At 44.0% G+C, this 18,085-nt stretch overlaps 1 protein-coding gene across 1 annotated transcript in view; it reads left to right on the top strand.

The window, feature by feature from the left end:
- Positions 1-8,015: 8,015 nt before the first annotated feature.
- LOC121603780 (heterogeneous nuclear ribonucleoprotein L-like) overlaps positions 8,016-18,085 on the top strand; it is a gene marked incomplete at its 5' end in the record, with an annotated part of 18,277 nt that continues 8,207 nt past the window's right edge. The window contains 2 exons of the mRNA XM_041932988.1: positions 8,016-8,186; positions 14,619-14,737. Coding sequence (XP_041788922.1) covers positions 8,016-8,186; positions 14,619-14,737 — 290 coding nt within the window. The remainder of the gene's footprint in view (positions 8,187-14,618; positions 14,738-18,085) is intronic.

The raw sequence follows: 18,085 nt of genomic DNA, 5'->3' as shown, positions 1-18,085 counted from the left end.
GATGGAAGCTGAGATCTGCGTCTGTCTGAGCTCTCCTCTCGTCCTCGGACGTCTGTCTGTGTCTCCGTCTCCGTCTGTCTGTGGTGAAGACAGTCAGCTCCTCACCATCTGAGAGAAAACACAGTGAGAGGGAGGTGCTCTGGGGAGCGTCCACGGAGGAGCGAGAGGTTTGTTATGAGCCACGACTGTGGGGACAAAAATCTGTTTATGAGGACAGAAGTCCCCATAATGTAAGACATACAATTATATTTAAAATATCAAAAATAATAAATGATTGAATTTAATTCCTGGAGACTTGGCTGAGGTTTTGGTTGAGGTTTTGGTTGAGGTTTGAGTCAATGTAATGTCTCCAGAAGTGTTGAAAGCAAGACTGTGTGTGTGTGTTTGTGTGATTGTGTGTATGTTTTGTGGGGACTCGCCTTCCTCGTGGGGACACAATGCAGGTCCCCCCATAATGCAAATTACATTTTAGGTTGAAGACATGGGTTAAAGTCAGGGTAAGGCTTAGGGTTAGGCGATTAGTGGGTATGGTAATTTTTAGAGTAAGTCTAGGAAATGAATGTAAGTTTATGTAATGTCCTCTAACGTGTGTGTGTGTGTGTGTGTGTGTGTGTGTGTGTGTGTGTGTGTGTGTGTGTAATTGATTTCTGGTGTATAGAAGCAGTCCATCTCGTGTCACTCAGCTGATGGAAAAGCTTCTGGATTCGTCTCAGAAGTCAAACAAACCTTCCAGCTGATGTGACTGAGTCGTACTGGTGGTTCTGTGTAAGCACCAGATCTATGGAGGATCTGTTTGGATCATCTTTAAACACAGAACTCTCCTCCATCCTGCAGTTTCAAATGTGAACACATCAGATTTTACTGCTTTGTAGATGCAAATAGAACTGATCCTCATGTTTGACATAGTTGGGATCCTGGTAATGATCCACAAATACGCGAGGGTTTTTGAAGTAGCGGTCTCCAGGCTGTAGGACCTGACCCACCTGGAGAAGCTGAGCGACTGTCAGTCACAACATGTATCCTCGCCCTGAAAACATGGCTGACATCAGTACGTCTCACCCATGAGATGAAGTTTATGACAGTTTCTATGCAAAGACCGCGTTAAGCCTGATGGGACGCATCCAAACATCGCTGGTGGCAGACTGCTTGGTGCTCTTAGGACGCTGTACCAAAACAAGACTACACAGAGAAGCCTCGAGGTCACCACAGTCAGACTGAAAGAGATTCCTTGATGGCAGCACTGAAGCAAAGATCTGTAATACGATGAGTCACACAGCTTTGACTGAACATCACATCATCTGCTTTATCTTCTGCTGCTGCGAGGTGGAATTCATATTCATGGAAGAAAAGTACAAATCCACATTTATTCTGGTGTTTTGGATGAACATGACCGTTTGTCCCTTTGTGCTCCTGTGTCCTCTTCCTCGTGTCTCTCTCTGTCTAGTGACATCACTCCGGGGCGGGGCCGACAGGTCGGGCCAGCCTTTCCCCTGATTGAGCACAGGTGTGTTCAATGATACAATCGAGACCACATGGCCACGCAGTATAAGAACTGTGAGAGGGGTGATTCCTGGCACCTGCTCTCCCTCATCTGGACCCGGGCCACCTGGACCTTCAGGGGAAACCTCAGATCGTGGACCTCGTCTGTCTGCTCATCCTGGGATTCGGATCTGTTGTCGTTTTAGTTTTGCATTTATAATATGCTGTTTTGAATTAATTAATTTTGTGATTTGTTTTAAAAAGATATGATTTCATGTGTGTTCTAAAAGGAAATTATTTTGTACTGTTAAAATACATGATCTCTATGCAGCATTGATCGGTTGTAAGGAAGTGACGTGGGATGGATGTATTGAACAGAGGATCATGGGGAAAGCGCGGGGCAGATACTGAAGACTCTTGTGCTCTGCTGTGCATTTCTTCAGAAATTAACATGGACTAAGATGCACAAGGTTAAGACGCTAACGCTGTCACGATGTTTATGATGGTTCTGAAGTTTGAGAAAATAAACTGTCAAGTCAACACGTGCATGAAGCGTGGCCGTTCTCTTAAGCAGTGCAGCGACACACGTATTCCTGTCTCCTCTGAGCTCGGCATTAGAGTCTGTTAGTAACCTGACAAAACATAACATTAACTGTAAGTGTTGGTTTTGGTTATGATGATTTAAATACAAACATTCGTAATTTACTCCCTTTAAATATCAAAAGATTTGTGGTTGCGAAGATGAAACACAAGCTTATGTTGAAAATGCAGCATTTGCTGGTTCATTCAAATGCGAGTGCTTTCGAGGCGTCGACAAACACTGGTTCCCATGGCAACATGACAAACAGATCATGTCCCTGATTAAGCGACACTTCGTCACACGGCAGCGTAGCTTCTCCTGACAGGATGTGAAGTTCCTCACATCATCACATGAGTGGAAACTAACTCTGTTTTCTGGAGTATTGTCAGCATCGTGTTGTGGTAGCTGTGTTTGTGATTTCAGCTGATTATTGCCTGTTGGACCCCCCGTGGATGAAAAAATAAAGACTTCGGAGCCTGTTTTTTCAGCTGTGGTTCTGTTTCTCATCAGAGCTGCCATCTTTGTTTTGATTTGGTTAAGTTCAAAATCTTTTTTTATGTATTTATTCGATGAAAAATCTTTTGAGATTGTGGAAATGAGGCACAAACATCCTCTTCTCTGATTGGACGGCTGTCTTCTGATGTAACAGCTGATGTAACTGCTTTACATGAGGAAGTAGGTCATTTCCTGCTTCACTGTATGTTTCCTAAGTCTTTATTTTTCTACTGACGCCAAGTAGACGACTGAAGGCAGACTCAAGACTCGGTCCCGGACCAGAGTCCAGATCGCAGAGGGGTCAGTGTTGAACCACAGCTGAAGTTTTTACAGCTGGAAACACACGTTTGTGTGTACCAACATGCAGCTCAGCACTGCAGTTAATTTCATTCATTCATCTCAGATTCAAGTCTTCATGAACAACTTTGTCTCCCAACAATAAAACTTTATCAGTCAGAACACAAACACTGAAACAGGAAGTGCAGCCATTGAATGATGACACACTACAAGCATCTGCAGCTCGACATGAAGCTCGACATGAAGCTCGAAATGAAGCTCGACATGAAGCTCGACATGAAGCTGTAATAATGTTTAAAGATTACACATATTTGTCAACATTAACCTTTGAATCTAACAATGAACGCTGTTACTTCAGACTGTGGACTCTTCAGTCATCACCTCTGCTTCTGTCTTCAGCTCAGGCCTCTCGGAGTGAAATACATCTTCCTCTTCTTCACTCGGCGTCAGTATGGTGACAGCTGCTAATCAGATGCAGAGAGCTTCATGTGTTCGTGCAAATGGGATTTTTCTGCTTGTTCTTTCCGCTTCATCTTGGCGTCCTCTCGGAGAACAGCGCGTCTGTTAAAGCGCCCGCTCGCTCGTGTGTTTTTCAAATGTGACTTAAATGATGATTTAACACCGCGAGGTGGCAACAGGACTCCTGCATAGAAATCAACAGAGACGACGGTTCATAAATGTTTTTATCGTCACGGCAGCTCAGGTCAAAGTGAGACTGACGTGAGCAGCGAACGCCTCAGACATCAGCGCAGCTCTGTGCGAACACACCACACACACACTAATGGAGGAAGCCCATGAGAACGTTGAGCAGCCTGCTCGTCAGCAATCACTGCGCAAAGAACACGCAACGTTTTCCAATCACTTATGAGACTTTGAGCCAAACTGCTCGTTTTGTTTGAGTCTGTTGAGTCTGTTATGACGATCCCAGAACTCTTCCTCTGCACAGACGTGAAATCTGTCCACTTCCTCTTCCATCAGCTGGTCAGAGGTCACAGCTTACAGGTGAGTTTAAACCCTCCTGTTTTATCACCGTACTGAAACACATTCTGCTCAACTCTGTAAAAAGTGACCTCCGACAGGCCAGAAACTCAGGTAACATCCACCGAGGCCACAGACATATGGCAGCTCACGCAATGAGCAGTAAGGATGGTCAGTTATAGTGTCAGCTGACTTTGACCTGAGAGAATCTCCTGTAGTACGAGCCTTCTCCTCCCTCCTCCTCTCCTTTAAATCTTCATCAACTCTTATCAGCCACAAAAATGATGGAAAACACCTTTTCTCAGCCGCTCATAAACTCCACCTCACCTCTTCTTTCTCTACCACCAAACGAAATTAATTTGAATCATTTCAAGCAGAAAAATCAATCCATAACTTACCCAGAGCCCAGCTGTCTGTGTGTTAACCAGGACAGGACGACCGGACCAGGTAACTTCTTCGCCGGTTAGCTGTTGTCTGCGCTCGCTGGTCCGGCTCCACAACACATTTACAGTCAAATTTCTTCCTTCCGGCTCGTCTTAGACTTCCTCCAACACTTCTTTTAAAAACAAACTAAAAACTTTCCTTTTCAGTCCAGCATTTTCTTAAAAAAACACAGCGTGTTTGCACAGTATGTATGTGTGTTTGTGTGTGTGTGTGTGTGTGTGTGTGTGTGTGTGGGCCTGAGGCCTGAGGACGGGGGCTCACTCACCGCTGTGATCTATGAAGCAGGTGGCTGAAGAACTCTCTGCTCAGTGAATTCATTGACAGAGTAAAGATTCGGGGGAGAACTGAGACAGATCTCTGCTCGGGACTAAAGAGAACAGTAGAGGAGTTATAAGACGTCAGAGAATAACAGTGTCCTGAAAGGTCTCTTCTGTCCTCATTCATCACACGTCCTCATATACCTGTGAGATCAAAGTCCTCCCAAAGCAGTGCAGCACCCCAGTCCACATAAAGAAAACCCCTGAATACAAATAACAAAGATTCTTACATTAATTTAAATTCTGATCAGGTTTTAACCTATAATGCCTGACCCAAGAAATAATGGACAGAAAATTCTATTTGATTTTTTTTATTTGAAGACTTTATTTGGGGCTGCACGGTGGTGGCTCGGTGGTTAGCAGCGTTGCCTCACGGCTAGAAGAGTTTGCATGTTCTCCCTGTGCAGCGTGGGTTTTCATCGGGTTCTCCGGCTTCCTCCCACAGTCCAAAAACATGCTGAGGTTAATTGATCATTCTAAATTGTCCGTAGGTGTGAATGAGCGGTGTGTGTGGTCGTCTGTCTATATGTGTAGCCCTGTGGTAGGCTGGCGACCTGCCCAGGGTGTCCCCTGCCTTCGTCCGAGCGACGGCTGGGATAGGCTCCAGCCCCCCCGTGACCCTGCAAAGGATTCAGCGGTGTATAGATATAGATATGGATGGATGGACTTTCTTTGGCCCTTTAAATTTTTTAATAAATTTGTATTGTTTTGAGCAAAGTTTTTACCGTATGGTAATGCAAAACGTTTCAGAAATGCATGTATCAAATATGATACCCACGGCATTAAAGGGTTTAGACATTCAGAACACAGAAATCAAACAAAGAAAACAAAAGAAAGAGCAACAACCCAAAGGAAAACGATGATCCACCTCATCTAACTTCTCCTCATATTCAAATTGATTGATTGATTGATTACAGAGCACTGACCAACACAGCTGGTCTGTTAAGGAATGTGGGTTTCCAACCAAGAGTGAGAGCAAACAAAGCTCTCCACCCAGGTGCTCCACACCCACCTGAGTAGTTCTATCCAGGCCGCGGAGGTGGGGGGCAGAAGGATGAAGCCTCAGTGAACTCAGCTCCTGAATCAGTGGGGGCTGCGGAAACCACGAGACTGTCGCAAGACGTGTTATCAAGACCTGCTTCAAGTGTATTAATGGGACATTGGACGAACAAAAGCCCTGATAACAAGGACACATGAGCTGAGTGACACGCACATGCACACGCACACACACACACACACACACAGATGTCATGAGTACAGAGATCTGCATCTCTTTGGGAGCAGACAGTGAGCCTGAAAACAAACAGCACACAGAGAATCGATAAACAGACAGTCAAGCTCGACTGGTTTTACTAAACTGATAATCTGTGTGCTTGACCCACTTCTTCAGACTGTCATCAAACACCAGAGGCGCTCCTCGTGTTTCGCTGGTCAAACTTAAGAGCAAAGATTTGGGACCTTGGCCTTAAACCTGTGGTGATGCTGCAGTGGGATCTGAAAGGTGCACCGTCAAAGGTTTCCTGCTGTAATAATTCGTTTCAGACTCTCAGAGTCAGATTCAAACACAAACCACCAGACGAGCGTTTTGACATTTTCATTTTTGTCCGTGAACAGCCCCCCGGCCCGTCCAGATCCTCGCCCTACCTCCCATTAGCTTTAATGCAGCGTTGAAGAACAATCTGGAATCACGCGACGTCTCCCGGCAGCACGGTGATGATGGATGTTCTGCTCTCCCACACAAGCCTGTGCACAAGACGCTGTTGGCTGATGGCGGCGATAATCTTAAACATCTGTGAAAAGGTTATCTTCCTGAATCATGTGATCGAAACCCTCACAATACTGAGGCCATTCAAACCAGCGCTGGGCCTTCACACAGACCGCTGGCGTGATATCAGGATGCATCAGGCTACGAATAGAAGCGTTATCTGCACAGACGGCAGGTACTCGTGGGCCGCGGCACATGACTTTGGAGAAATCTGGACAGATTGAAGCAGGACTCTGCAGCAGAAAGCTGTTTGGAGGAAAGTGCATGACAGAGTCTGATGTGGTCCAAATGGAAAACCCTGAACCCGTTTCCTCATTATGCAAAATTCAGTGAGGGTATTTGATGAATGAAATATAGATACTGATTCTAAATATTCTGCCAAGGATGTGTGATCTGTGTTACTGAGGATCCAAACTCCACAAGGAGCTCCCCCACCTCCCCGAAAACCATTCGATCATTTCAAGATTCAAGATTCAAGATTCTTTATTGTCACTGAGCATGACATGTCAATGAAGTTTTCATTGCAACCCCCATGTTAGAAACAGACAATAAGAAAGATTAGAAAGAATAAAATTAAGATAACTACAATAAAATAAACCAACATGCAATAAAAATATTCGTAAATGCAATTAAAAATATACCAGAATGAAAATACACTAAGACAATAAAATATACTAAACAATAAACAATAAAATATACCAGTGAAATGAAATGTACCAATTTACTAAAATGTATATAATTTAGTTAAGCGTGTGTTAGTACTTAAATGTTAAGTACACAGAAGGTGCAGGTGGAGGTGGAGGTGTAAAGTGCGGTGTTCTAAAGAAATATTGTGATTGTTGACAAGTTTTCCAAATGGTGAGAAGCTTTTCCTGCTTCAAAAAAGATGGAACGGCAGTTTCAAAGGCACCCACCAACAGCCCCCCCTCAGTAAGAGCCACTCCGGGTTTTACTCGGACCTGTAACACAGGACGAGCTGTTTCCTGGGTGACGGTCATCCTGATGATTCATGGTGATTGTGATTTCTCCAATGATTGTGGTCAAAACAGAATTTACTAAATTTTATGAAAGTAAAAGTACAGAAGTATTAGCAGCAAAGTGTACTTCAAGTATCAAAGGTAAAAGTACTTCTCATGGCAAAATGAGTTTCATAGAGACAAACCTGCACCTGGTTGCACCTGAAGTTCCCATGGAAACTGACCCTTACTTCAAATGCACACACACACACACACACACACACACACACACACACACACACACACGTGTCATTGTTGTTGTTGTTAACGAACTCAGAGCTGAAACATGACGATGTCGCCACCTGAAGGTTTTTCACTGCCAGTGCACTGTCCAACCTTCATCATCATCATCATCATCATCGTCAGGATTATTTTTCACAGATGTATCGACAACAAAGACGTGGTCCAATATAAGGTCACAGTAATAACAGCCAATCAATCAATCAACCACCGCCTGGTGGCGCTAAAGAGAGACAGACAGAGAGACACAGAGAGAGAGAGAGAGAGAGAGAGAGAGAGAGAGAGAGAGGTTCAGTCTTGTCGGGTCTCATCGTCTCTTCCTCCGTTTTACCGAAAGTCTTCATCCTTGAATTTTCCGTTTGCCTTTGATGGAGGAGAGAGAGTACAGAGGAGGAGGAGGAGGAGGAGGAGGAGGAGGAGGAGGAGGATACCACCGGACAGCCAAGCGCCTCCGGACTGAAGAGGAGGCCGGCGCAGAGGAGCTGGAGGACGGCGAGGAGGAGGAGGACTCCGCCGGTGAGGAAGCTGCGGGGAGCGGCGGCACAGAGAGCAGGAGCCGGAGGAGCGGAGGGAAGGTGGGGGCCGGTTTAATCCGCTGCTGTTTGTGCGTCAGAAATCCACATGAGAGGAAAATGATGTTTGTGTCGCGACAAACCTGCAAGAAGTTTCACAAATGTTCGATTAATAATGAAAATCAGTGAGAACAGAGAAAAGTAAAAACCAGATTCTAAAGATTCAGCCTCCAGAACAAACTGAAATCCAGCAGAGGACAGGTTCTCTGTCACCTCCAGAGTCTGCAGAAGTTCTCCAGGAGCCTCAGGGGGTCTCCACTGCTCTGCTGCTCCTTCACACTAATATTATCCATCATGATCAGAGTCGATATTTGTGATGATGATGTGAGAGTTGACTGAGAGTTCATTAGTTAAACTTCAGAACTGAGTTTATTTCCATTTAAAATAAGATCCCATGGTGAACATCAGGGTGTTACAGTGTGACTGTTGTTTTAGAGGGGGGAGGTCTGGTGGCTTTAAAGAGAGCACAGATGGATGGAACAGCTTCAGTTCAGCTGGAAAGAACAGTTTGACCACAAGTTAGTGGATGAAAATGTTAAACTGTGTTTTGCTGCTGCCCCCGTCCACAGCAGGGTCGGTCAGGACTCCATGCTTGTTTACCCACCGGGCAGCTTTTTGAGAGAGAACCGAGGCTGGCAGCAGGTCCCTGTTCGTAGCCCCCACCGACATGCTGTGTTTGACTCGTGCAGCTGTTTTGAGTGTTTTAGGAATCATGTGTATTAGCTGCAGATGGTTTTAGAGGCCCGGCCCTCATGTACCCCAAAGATATTTAGATTTTTTTGCACATGCTGTAGTTGTATCTTTCATGTCCAGGTCTGAAAACAGAGTCAGTGTCTGCCGTTCGTCTCTGGCTCTGGTCCTCTGCTTGGAGAGACAGCGTGGCCTCTCTGGGACAGGAAGTGCCTGCGCTCAGCAGGAAGTGAGGCCATCTGTCTACCTTGATGAACAGGTCTGTGGTATTCAGAGTCGGTTTGTAACCTCGTCAGTGTCTGTGCTAAATGTGATCAAGAGGCAGAGAAACAAAATACAGACGACAAATATGTGAAGAATTAAACTCCATCTTCTGTATGAAAGCCCCGTTTACTACCACTGACAGACAGGACACATCACTGCTGACGGTGCTTCAGTGCAGGTTAGCGGCGTTGACTTTCCCTCCCTGCTCTGCTTCTTTTTACCTGAGGATGTAGAAGTTCTGGACACGGGGTCCTTAAACAGATTCTGGTGGTTTTTCAGGTTTTCAGAGGGTTCAGAGTACGTGAAGATGATTCTACAGGCCTGATTCAGATTCCTGTAGGAGGTTCTGGATGCTCTGCATCAGGTTCCAGTGGTCCTTTGAGTGGTTGTAAAGGTCAAGCAGACTCTGCAGGTCCTTCTTAGACTTCTTAGTTGTAGACTTTAGTGGTGCTGAGGAGGTTTAACGAGGTAGAGGTCCTTCACAGGTGTTTTAAATGTCCTTTGGGAAGTTCAATGGCTCTGTAGGATGTTTAGAAATCTTTTAGGAGGTTCTTGGTCCTCTGTTTAGGGTTGAAGGGATATTTCATGATGTTTTAGAGGTCAATAGATACGTGCAGTGTCTGAATCCTGATCTGAATGTATTCAGCAGCGTTTGTAGCATCGAGAACAGAGACTCACACAGTCCTGCACGGTCCAATTCTCTGTGTTCAGTTAGTGACGTCTGATAAAACCAGATTCCTCGCTCTTTAACAGATCAGACAGAGAGCTTCATGGGAAACAAGGCTTTCTCATCGGCCTCAGACACTAAGCAGAACTGTTTGTGGACAGACGGACGGACGGACGGACGGACGGACAGACAGACAGACAGACAGACAGACCAGCTTTACATTTGAATTCTTTCCTGTTTTTTAAAAGTCTCCCCTCTGATGAGCGAAGTGCTGTCAATCTGAGAGACAAGAATAATCAAATCAGTTCAGTTCATGTGTTTCTCTGCACCAGTTAGACCAATCAGATCAAACCCAGGTCTCACTTTACTGCTGACACCTTCTCCTGATGATTTGCATGTTGTGTAAGCAGCGACTGAATCACCTGCAGCGCTGCAGTGCATTACAACCAGAGGTGTAACTCTCTCCAGACTTCAGTCACCAGCAAACAGCCTTTGAGCTCATGGTTTTTATCGTTAGAATGGAGTGCGGATCAAACAGGAACCACCAGTCGAGGTGTAAAACTGGCCGAGTCCTTCAGGAAATGGAACGTCTGATTCAGATTCACTCAAAATCTGTCATCATCATCAGTTCTAAACCACAAAATGACTGAATCAGTTTCCTTCATTTGTTCCAATCGTCCATCATTAATCCCCTGTCCACCCACCCAATCATCCATCAATCCATCCATCATTGATCATCCATCCACCTGCTCATCAACGTGGTTCATCCTCAGCTGAGGAGGTAAATCAGTGACTAACATGATACATGTATTTCTGTCTGAGAACAGTCACTACTCAGCTCATCGGTCACCAGAGCGACAAAGCCTCTATCGAACGAGGTTGTGGTGGATGAAGCGTGAGTCAATGCAGCTTACTTTTTTAGACTTAGATGACTTATTATTTTCATTATTATGCATTATTTGTTTGGTCTGGGTGCACGTAGCATTGTTGGCTATGACCACCAGGGTGCTAATAGCATCTAATAGCTAAATATCTCTGCAGCCACTGGCCCACTTTTCATTACATTTGCATGGATGTTCCAGCTCCCCGGAGGAGGAAATGTATTGATTTTGGTAACCTGCTGACAGACAGACTGTTAGACCTCCTCTCTGTTCACACACACACACACACACACACACACACACACACACACACACACCAGCAGACAACACAGTATTTCCTCCTCATGTCGTGAATCCAGGCTGTGATTGGAGGAGTTTATAAGTGATGAATCATCCTGCCCCGTTAGCCCCGTTAAAAGCTCGTCAGCTAAGCGGCGGCTGACACAGCTAATTACAGTGAAGCATTGGGGAGAAAGAGGAGGAGGTGATGAAGATGAAAGCAGCTGGACGGGTGAAGATGGGGGAGGAGAGGATGAGCTGAGGCCACAGAGTCAGACAGAGCTGTAATGATACAGGCCTGACAGGAAGGAAGCAACATGTCAGTGAACACTCAGCCTCAGGTTCTGTGTCTCACACGCACACACACACGCACACACACACACACACACAGACACACACACACGCACACACACACACACGCACACACACACACTAAATAAAGACACACACATTCACCAAAAAAGCTGAGGCTCAGTCGCCAAGGCAACCAGGCCATGTGAGCTGCACCTCTGCTGTACTCCTGCAGAGGAGAACAAGAGGAGGAAGTTCTGAACTTAAATAACTATGAGGTAACCATGGTAACCATATTGCATCACTCGCGCCTACGCTAGCATTTTTGTTTCATTGTTGACTCACGAGCGCGTCTTTCCTCAGCCAGCGTAGGTGCAGTGGAGGCAGCACTACGGACCAGAGTCTGTACAAATATCGGCTGTTTTCTCTGCGTGGACGTGCCGCCACCATCCAGAAAACACACATGTGCAAGCGGCAGCCAGCACGGCTTCATGTGATAGGCTGAGACACATGTCACTTGAAGCAAACAGACCTGTCAGGACACGCCACTGTCGTATTCCTGCAGTTTAATAATGCTCATCCAGCTGCTGTACCAACGTCTTCCTCAGTGTGTACTGCAGGCGTTTGTCACGTGAGCCTGAATGATCTGTCCTCTGTCTGTCCAGACTCAGGACTCTGAGTCGCCCTCAGTGCTTCAGCTTCAGAGCGCTAACGAGTGATTTTCATACTTTTTCACTTCTCCATAACAAAGGTTGTTGTAGTATCATTGTGCAGGTTTCCATGACATAATCATACAGGATCGTTATATTCTGACTGGGTTGTTTGTTTACAGACGTTATTCCTGACAGAAATGATGGCGCAAAGCAACCAAACAAAGACCTGCGTTGTACTTAACTGGAAGGAAGCCACTTAGCTAGCAAGATGGTCAATGCTAATATACCCCTATATCCAGTTGTCAGTTTGTGTGACCCTCAGAGGGTTAAATGGCTGCCAGCTGACCCATGGTGGCTGTAGTTTATATAAAGCTGAGGACTGAGGGCTAGTCACCTCTGTCATCTGATACTTCAGCTTTATCACGACACGAGTTATTCACCATGCAGGAAAACAGAAGTTCCATTTAAAGGCTGAAAGTTCTGAACGTCAGACTTCTGGAGAAGCTCACTGGTGAGACAGCGTCAAATCTACAGCAGACGGTGTGTTTGAGCTGAACTCTGCACCCAAAGTGGACTGATGTGAGTCAGATCTAGAGATCAGATCGTCTCCAAACAACCCCAATCAGAGCGTGTTTCCTGAGGGCGGGGCTGTAAAGCGACTGAACCTGCAGCCTCCACCTCCTGCAGAAAACAGGTCAGGCTGCAAAACCTGCAGCGCATACTCAACCTCTTCCTGAAAAAGGCCGGCGACACGTTCCGTCGTATCTTTGTCACCGTGAGAAGGTTTTCCGACTGTAACCACCACGATCTTTTCTCACGATGTCAAACAGCCAACAGGGCAGCATGTCTTTGCCCCCCCCCCCAATGAAAACCGTTGAAAAAAGTTTCATCGTACGTTATTAACGTTCAAACTTTCTCTGTCCTGGAATGAAAATCCTACAAGTTTAAGATGAGCTGAACAAAGAGTCTGAATACATTCATGAGAACAGGATGTGAGAACAGGTGCAGCAGTGGGGAAAGAAGTATTCTGATGCTTTACTTTGGTACAAGTACCAACAACATGATGAAAAGTACTGCATTACAACAGTTACTGAAGTCAAAAGTATGGAAATACTGACAACAAAATGTAGTTCAGCAGTATCAGCAAGTATCAGCAGTAAAAGTAAAGTATTACTTTTAGCCTCATGCAGTAAAAGTACAGTAGTATTATCATCTTTGCGTAGTAAAAGTACAGCAGTATTATTATCATCTTCATGCAGTAAAAGTACAATAGTATCATCTTCATGCAGTGAAAGTACAGTAGTTTTATCAGCTTCATACAGTAAAAGTAAAGCAGTATGATCAGCTTTATGCAGTAAAAGTACAGCAGTATTATCATCATTTCATGCAGTAAAAGTACAGCAGTATTATCATCATTTCATGCAGTAATAGTACAATAGTATCATCTTCATACAGTGAGGTACAGTAGTATTATCAGCTTCATACAGTAAAAGTACAGCAGTATTATCATCATTTCATGCAGTAAAAGTACAGCAGTATTATTATCAGCTTCATGCAGTAAATGTACAATAGTATCATCTTCATGCAGTGAAAGTACAGTAGTATTATCAGCTTAATACAGTAAAAGTACAGCAGTATTATTATCAGCTTCATGCAGTAAAAGTATAGCAGTATTATTATCAGCTTCATGCAGTAAAAGTACAGCAGTATTATCAGCTTTATGCAGTAAAAGTACAGCAGTATTATCATCTCCATGTAGTAAAAGTACAGCAGTATTATCAGCTTTATGCAGTAAAAGTACAGCAGTATTATTATCAGCTTCATGTACAGCAGTATTATCAGCTTCATGCAGTAACAGTACAGCAGTATTATTATCAGCTTCATACAGTAACAGTACAGCAGTATTATTATCAGCTTCATGTACAGCAGTATTATCATCTTCGTGTAGTAAAAGTACAGCAGATTTATCAGCTTCATGCAGTAACAGTACAGCAGTATTATCAGCTTCATGCAGTAACAGTACAGCAGTATTATTATCAGCTTCATGTACAGCAGTATTATCAGCTTCATGCAGTAACAGTACAGCAGTATTATTATCAGCTTCATACAGTAACAGTACAGCAGTATTATTATCAGCTTCATGCAGTAACAGTACAGCAGTATTATTATCAGCTTCATGCAGTAACAGTACAGTAGTATTATCAGCTTCATGCAGTAACAGTACAGCAGTATTATCAGCTTCATGCAGTAACAGTACAGCAGTATCGTCAGCTTCATGCAGTAACAGTACAGCAGTATTATCAGCTTCATGCAGTAACAGTACAGCAGTATCGTCAGCTTCATGCAGTAACAGTACAGCAGTATTATCAGCTTCATGCAGTAACAGTACAGCAGTATTGTCAGCTTCATGCAGTAACAGTACAGCAGTATTATTGTCAGCTTCATGCAGTAACAGTACAGCAGTATTATCAGCTTCATGCAGTAACAGTACAGCAGTATTTTCAGCTTCATGCAGTAACAGTACAGCAGTATTATCAGCTTCATGCAGTAACAGTACAGCAGTATTTTCAGCTTCATGCAGTAACAGTACAGCAGTATTATCAGCTTCATGCAGTAACAGTACAGCAGTATTATCAGCTTCATGCAGTAACAGTACTGCAGTCATCAGTATCATGAGTCACAAAGGTAATCAGTTCAGTTCTTTTTGCAGGACGGCGTGGAGGAGAGTCACCGCATCCCGCCGTCCCCGGTCGTCCACGTCCGAGGCCTCTGTGACGCCGTGGTGGAGGCTGACCTGGTGGAGGCGCTCGACAAGTTCGGCAACATCTGGTATGATTTTACATACAAGTTCCTTTAACGTTCTGACTATGTGTTCCTTTAACGTCCTGACTACGTGTTCCTTTAACGTTCTGACTACGTGTTCCTTTAACGTTCTGACTACGTGTTCCTTGAACGTCCTGACTACGTGTTCCTTTAACGTCCCGACTACGTGTTCCTTTAACGTCCCGACTACGTGTTCCTTTAACGTTCTGACTACATGTTCCTTTAACTTACTGACTACGTGTTCCTTTAACATCCTGACTACGTGTTTTCTTTAACGTCCCGACTACATGTTCCTTTAACGTTCTGACTACGTGTTCCTTTAACTTACTGACTACGTGTTCCTTTAACATCCTGACTACATGTTTTCTTTAACGTTCTGACAACATGTTCCTTTAACATCCTGACTACGTGTTCCTTTAACGTTCTGACTACGTGTTCCTTTAACGTTCTGACTACGTGTTCCTTTAACATCCTGACTACATGTTTTCTTTAACGTTCTGACTACGTGTTCCTTTAACGTTCTGACTACATGTTCCTTTGACATCCTGACTACGTGTTCCTTTAACGTTCTGACTATGTGTGCGGCCATGTTGACTGACAGCTGTTTTCACAGTGATCATCAGATATTGATTGTGTTGAACAGATCATTGACAGAGCTGAGAGGACACTCAGTGACCAACACTAGGCCGAGTGAAGAGGATTATATAAAACACACCCACATTTATTTTGAAAAGGCAGCTGTTTCCTGTGAATGTGGGATTTCAGTGTTCTCCACAAAATTACTATGATTTTTTTTAATGGCTGAAAAAGAATAGAAGAAGGCTTCTCATTATTGGTTAATTGATTAATCGTTACCATTCAGCCTTATGCTGATCATTGATTATCAAATGTTTCTACAGAACAAACATGTTTCTGATACATGACATGTTCTTTGTTTTGTTCAGAATGGTTTCTAAAAATAGGAAATTTTGCCCTTAATATAATAATAAAACAAAAAACGCATCTTGGTTTGTCGTATGAAACTCATGACAAACGGCTGCAAAAGGACAAAAGGTTCTGAGGTAAAGATGTTCACCAGGCTGTTTGAATTATACTGACGTTCCACTGAGAGCGTTCCAGAAACCATGTATTCATCAGCAGAGAATGATCCTCATTGAACTGATTCATCTCGAAGCCTCCAGACAGAATCTGGATCTGTGTTGCTTTGCTGTGTTTTATGTCTTTGAACTAACTGGCTTTGAGGAAGCAGTTTGAATCAAGTTCCCACCAGAGGACACGTTATAATAAAAACAGCAGCTTCATTAAATGTGGCACTGAGACCAAAACCAGGCCGGTCTGTTAGACGTTCTGCTTTGAAAATATCAAGTATGTAAGAATAATCAGTAAAATGTGCTCGAAGTCAAAGTACTGAGTGCAGTCAAACATCCCTGTGACTGTTCTCCTGTTCTCCTGTTCTGCTGTTCTCCTGTTCTACTGCTCTCCTGTTCTCCTGTTCTATCTGTTCTAATGTTCTACTGTTCTACTGTTCTACTGTTCTCCAGTTCTACTGTTCTACTGTTCTACTGTTCTATCTGTTCTCCTGTTCTATCTGTTCTGCTGTTCTCCTGTTCTATCTGTTCTCCTGTTCTACTGTTCTATCTGTTCTCATGTTCTACTGTTCTGCTGTTCTCCTGTTCTATCTGTTCTCCTGTTCTATCTGTTCTGCTGTTCTCCTGTTCTATCTGTTCTATCTGTTCTCCTGTTCTCCTGTTCTATCTGTTCTGCTGTTCTCCTGTTCTATCTGTTCTCCGTTCTCCTGTTCTATCTGTTCTCCTGTTCTCCTGTTCTCCTGTTCTACTGTTCTATCTGTTCTCCTGTTCTATCTGTTCTCCTGTTCTCCTGTTCTATTCTTCTACTGTTCTCCTGTTCTACTGTTCTACTGTTCTCCTGTTCTCCTGTTCTATCTGTTTTCCTGTTCTCCTGTTCTATTCTTCTACTGTTCTCCTGTTCTACTGTTCTACTGTTCTCCTGTTCTCCTGTTCTATCTGTTCTCCTGTTCTATCTGTTCTACTGTTCTCCTGTTCTCCTGTTCTATCTGTTCTCCTGTTCTCCTGTTCTACTGTTCTATCTGTTCTCCTGTTCTATCTGTTCTCCTGTTCTCCTGTTCTATTCTTCTACTGTTCTCCTGTTCTACTGTTCTCCTGTTCTACTGTTCTCCTGTTCTATCTGTTCTCCTGTTCTCCTGTTCTATTCTTCTACTGTTCTCCTGTTCTCCTGTTCTCCTGTTCTATCTGTTCTCCTGTTCTCCTGTTCTATCTGTTCTCCTGTTCTATTCTTCTACTGTTCTCCTGTTCTACTGTTCTCCTGTTCTATCTGTTCTCCTGTTCTATCTGTTCTCCTGTTCTCCTGTTCTATTCTTCTACTGTTCTCCTGTTCTACTGTTCTCCTGTTCTATCTGTTCTCCTGTTCTCCTGTTCTATCTGTTCTGCTGTTCTCCTGTTCTATCTGTTCTCCGTTCTCCTGTTCTATCTGTTCTCCTGTTCTCCTGTTCTCCTGTTCTACTGTTCTATCTGTTCTCCTGTTCTATCTGTTCTCCTGTTCTATCTGTTCTCCTGTTCTCCTGTTCTATTCTTCTACTGTTCTCCTGTTCTCCTGTTCTACTGTTCTACTGTTCTCCTGTTCTCCTGTTCTATCTGTTTTCCTGTTCTCCTGTTCTATTCTTCTACTGTTCTCCTGTTCTACTGTTCTACTGTTCTCCTGTTCTCCTGTTCTATCTGTTCTCCTGTTCTATCTGTTCTACTGTTCTCCTGTTCTCCTGTTCTATCTGTTCTCCTGTTCTCCTGTTCTACTGTTCTATCTGTTCTCCTGTTCTATCTGTTCTCCTGTTCTATTCTTCTACTGTTCTCCTGTTCTACTGTTCTCCTGTTCTATCTGTTCTCCTGTTCTCCTGTTCTATTCTTCTACTGTTCTCCTGTTCTCCTGTTCTCCTGTTCTCCTGTTCTATCTGTTCTCCTGTTCTCCTGTTCTATCTGTTCTCCTGTTCTATTCTTCTACTGTTCTCCTGTTCTCCTGTTCTATCTGTTCTCCTGTTCTATCTGTTCTCCTGTTCTCCTGTTCTATTCTTCTACTGTTCTCCTGTTCTACTGTTCTCCTGTTCTATCTGTTCTCCTGTTCTATCTGTTCTCCTGTTCTCCTGTTCTACTGTTCTACCATTCTACCGTTCTCCAGTTCTACTGTTCTCCTGTTCCAGTGTTCTCCTGTTCTCTCTGATCTCATCAGATTACTGTGACTCAGTCGTTCATGTCAAAGCAGGATTTTACTGTTGGAGCTGGTTGAGCTTCATTTGAACTAATGATTCTTTTCATTCTGGATCAA

The sequence above is a fragment of the Chelmon rostratus genome, chromosome 3 (assembly GCF_017976325.1).
Source record: "Chelmon rostratus isolate fCheRos1 chromosome 3, fCheRos1.pri, whole genome shotgun sequence".
NCBI lineage: Eukaryota > Metazoa > Chordata > Actinopteri > Chaetodontiformes > Chaetodontidae > Chelmon > Chelmon rostratus.
This window is presented reverse-complemented; position numbering and strand designations above follow the sequence as displayed.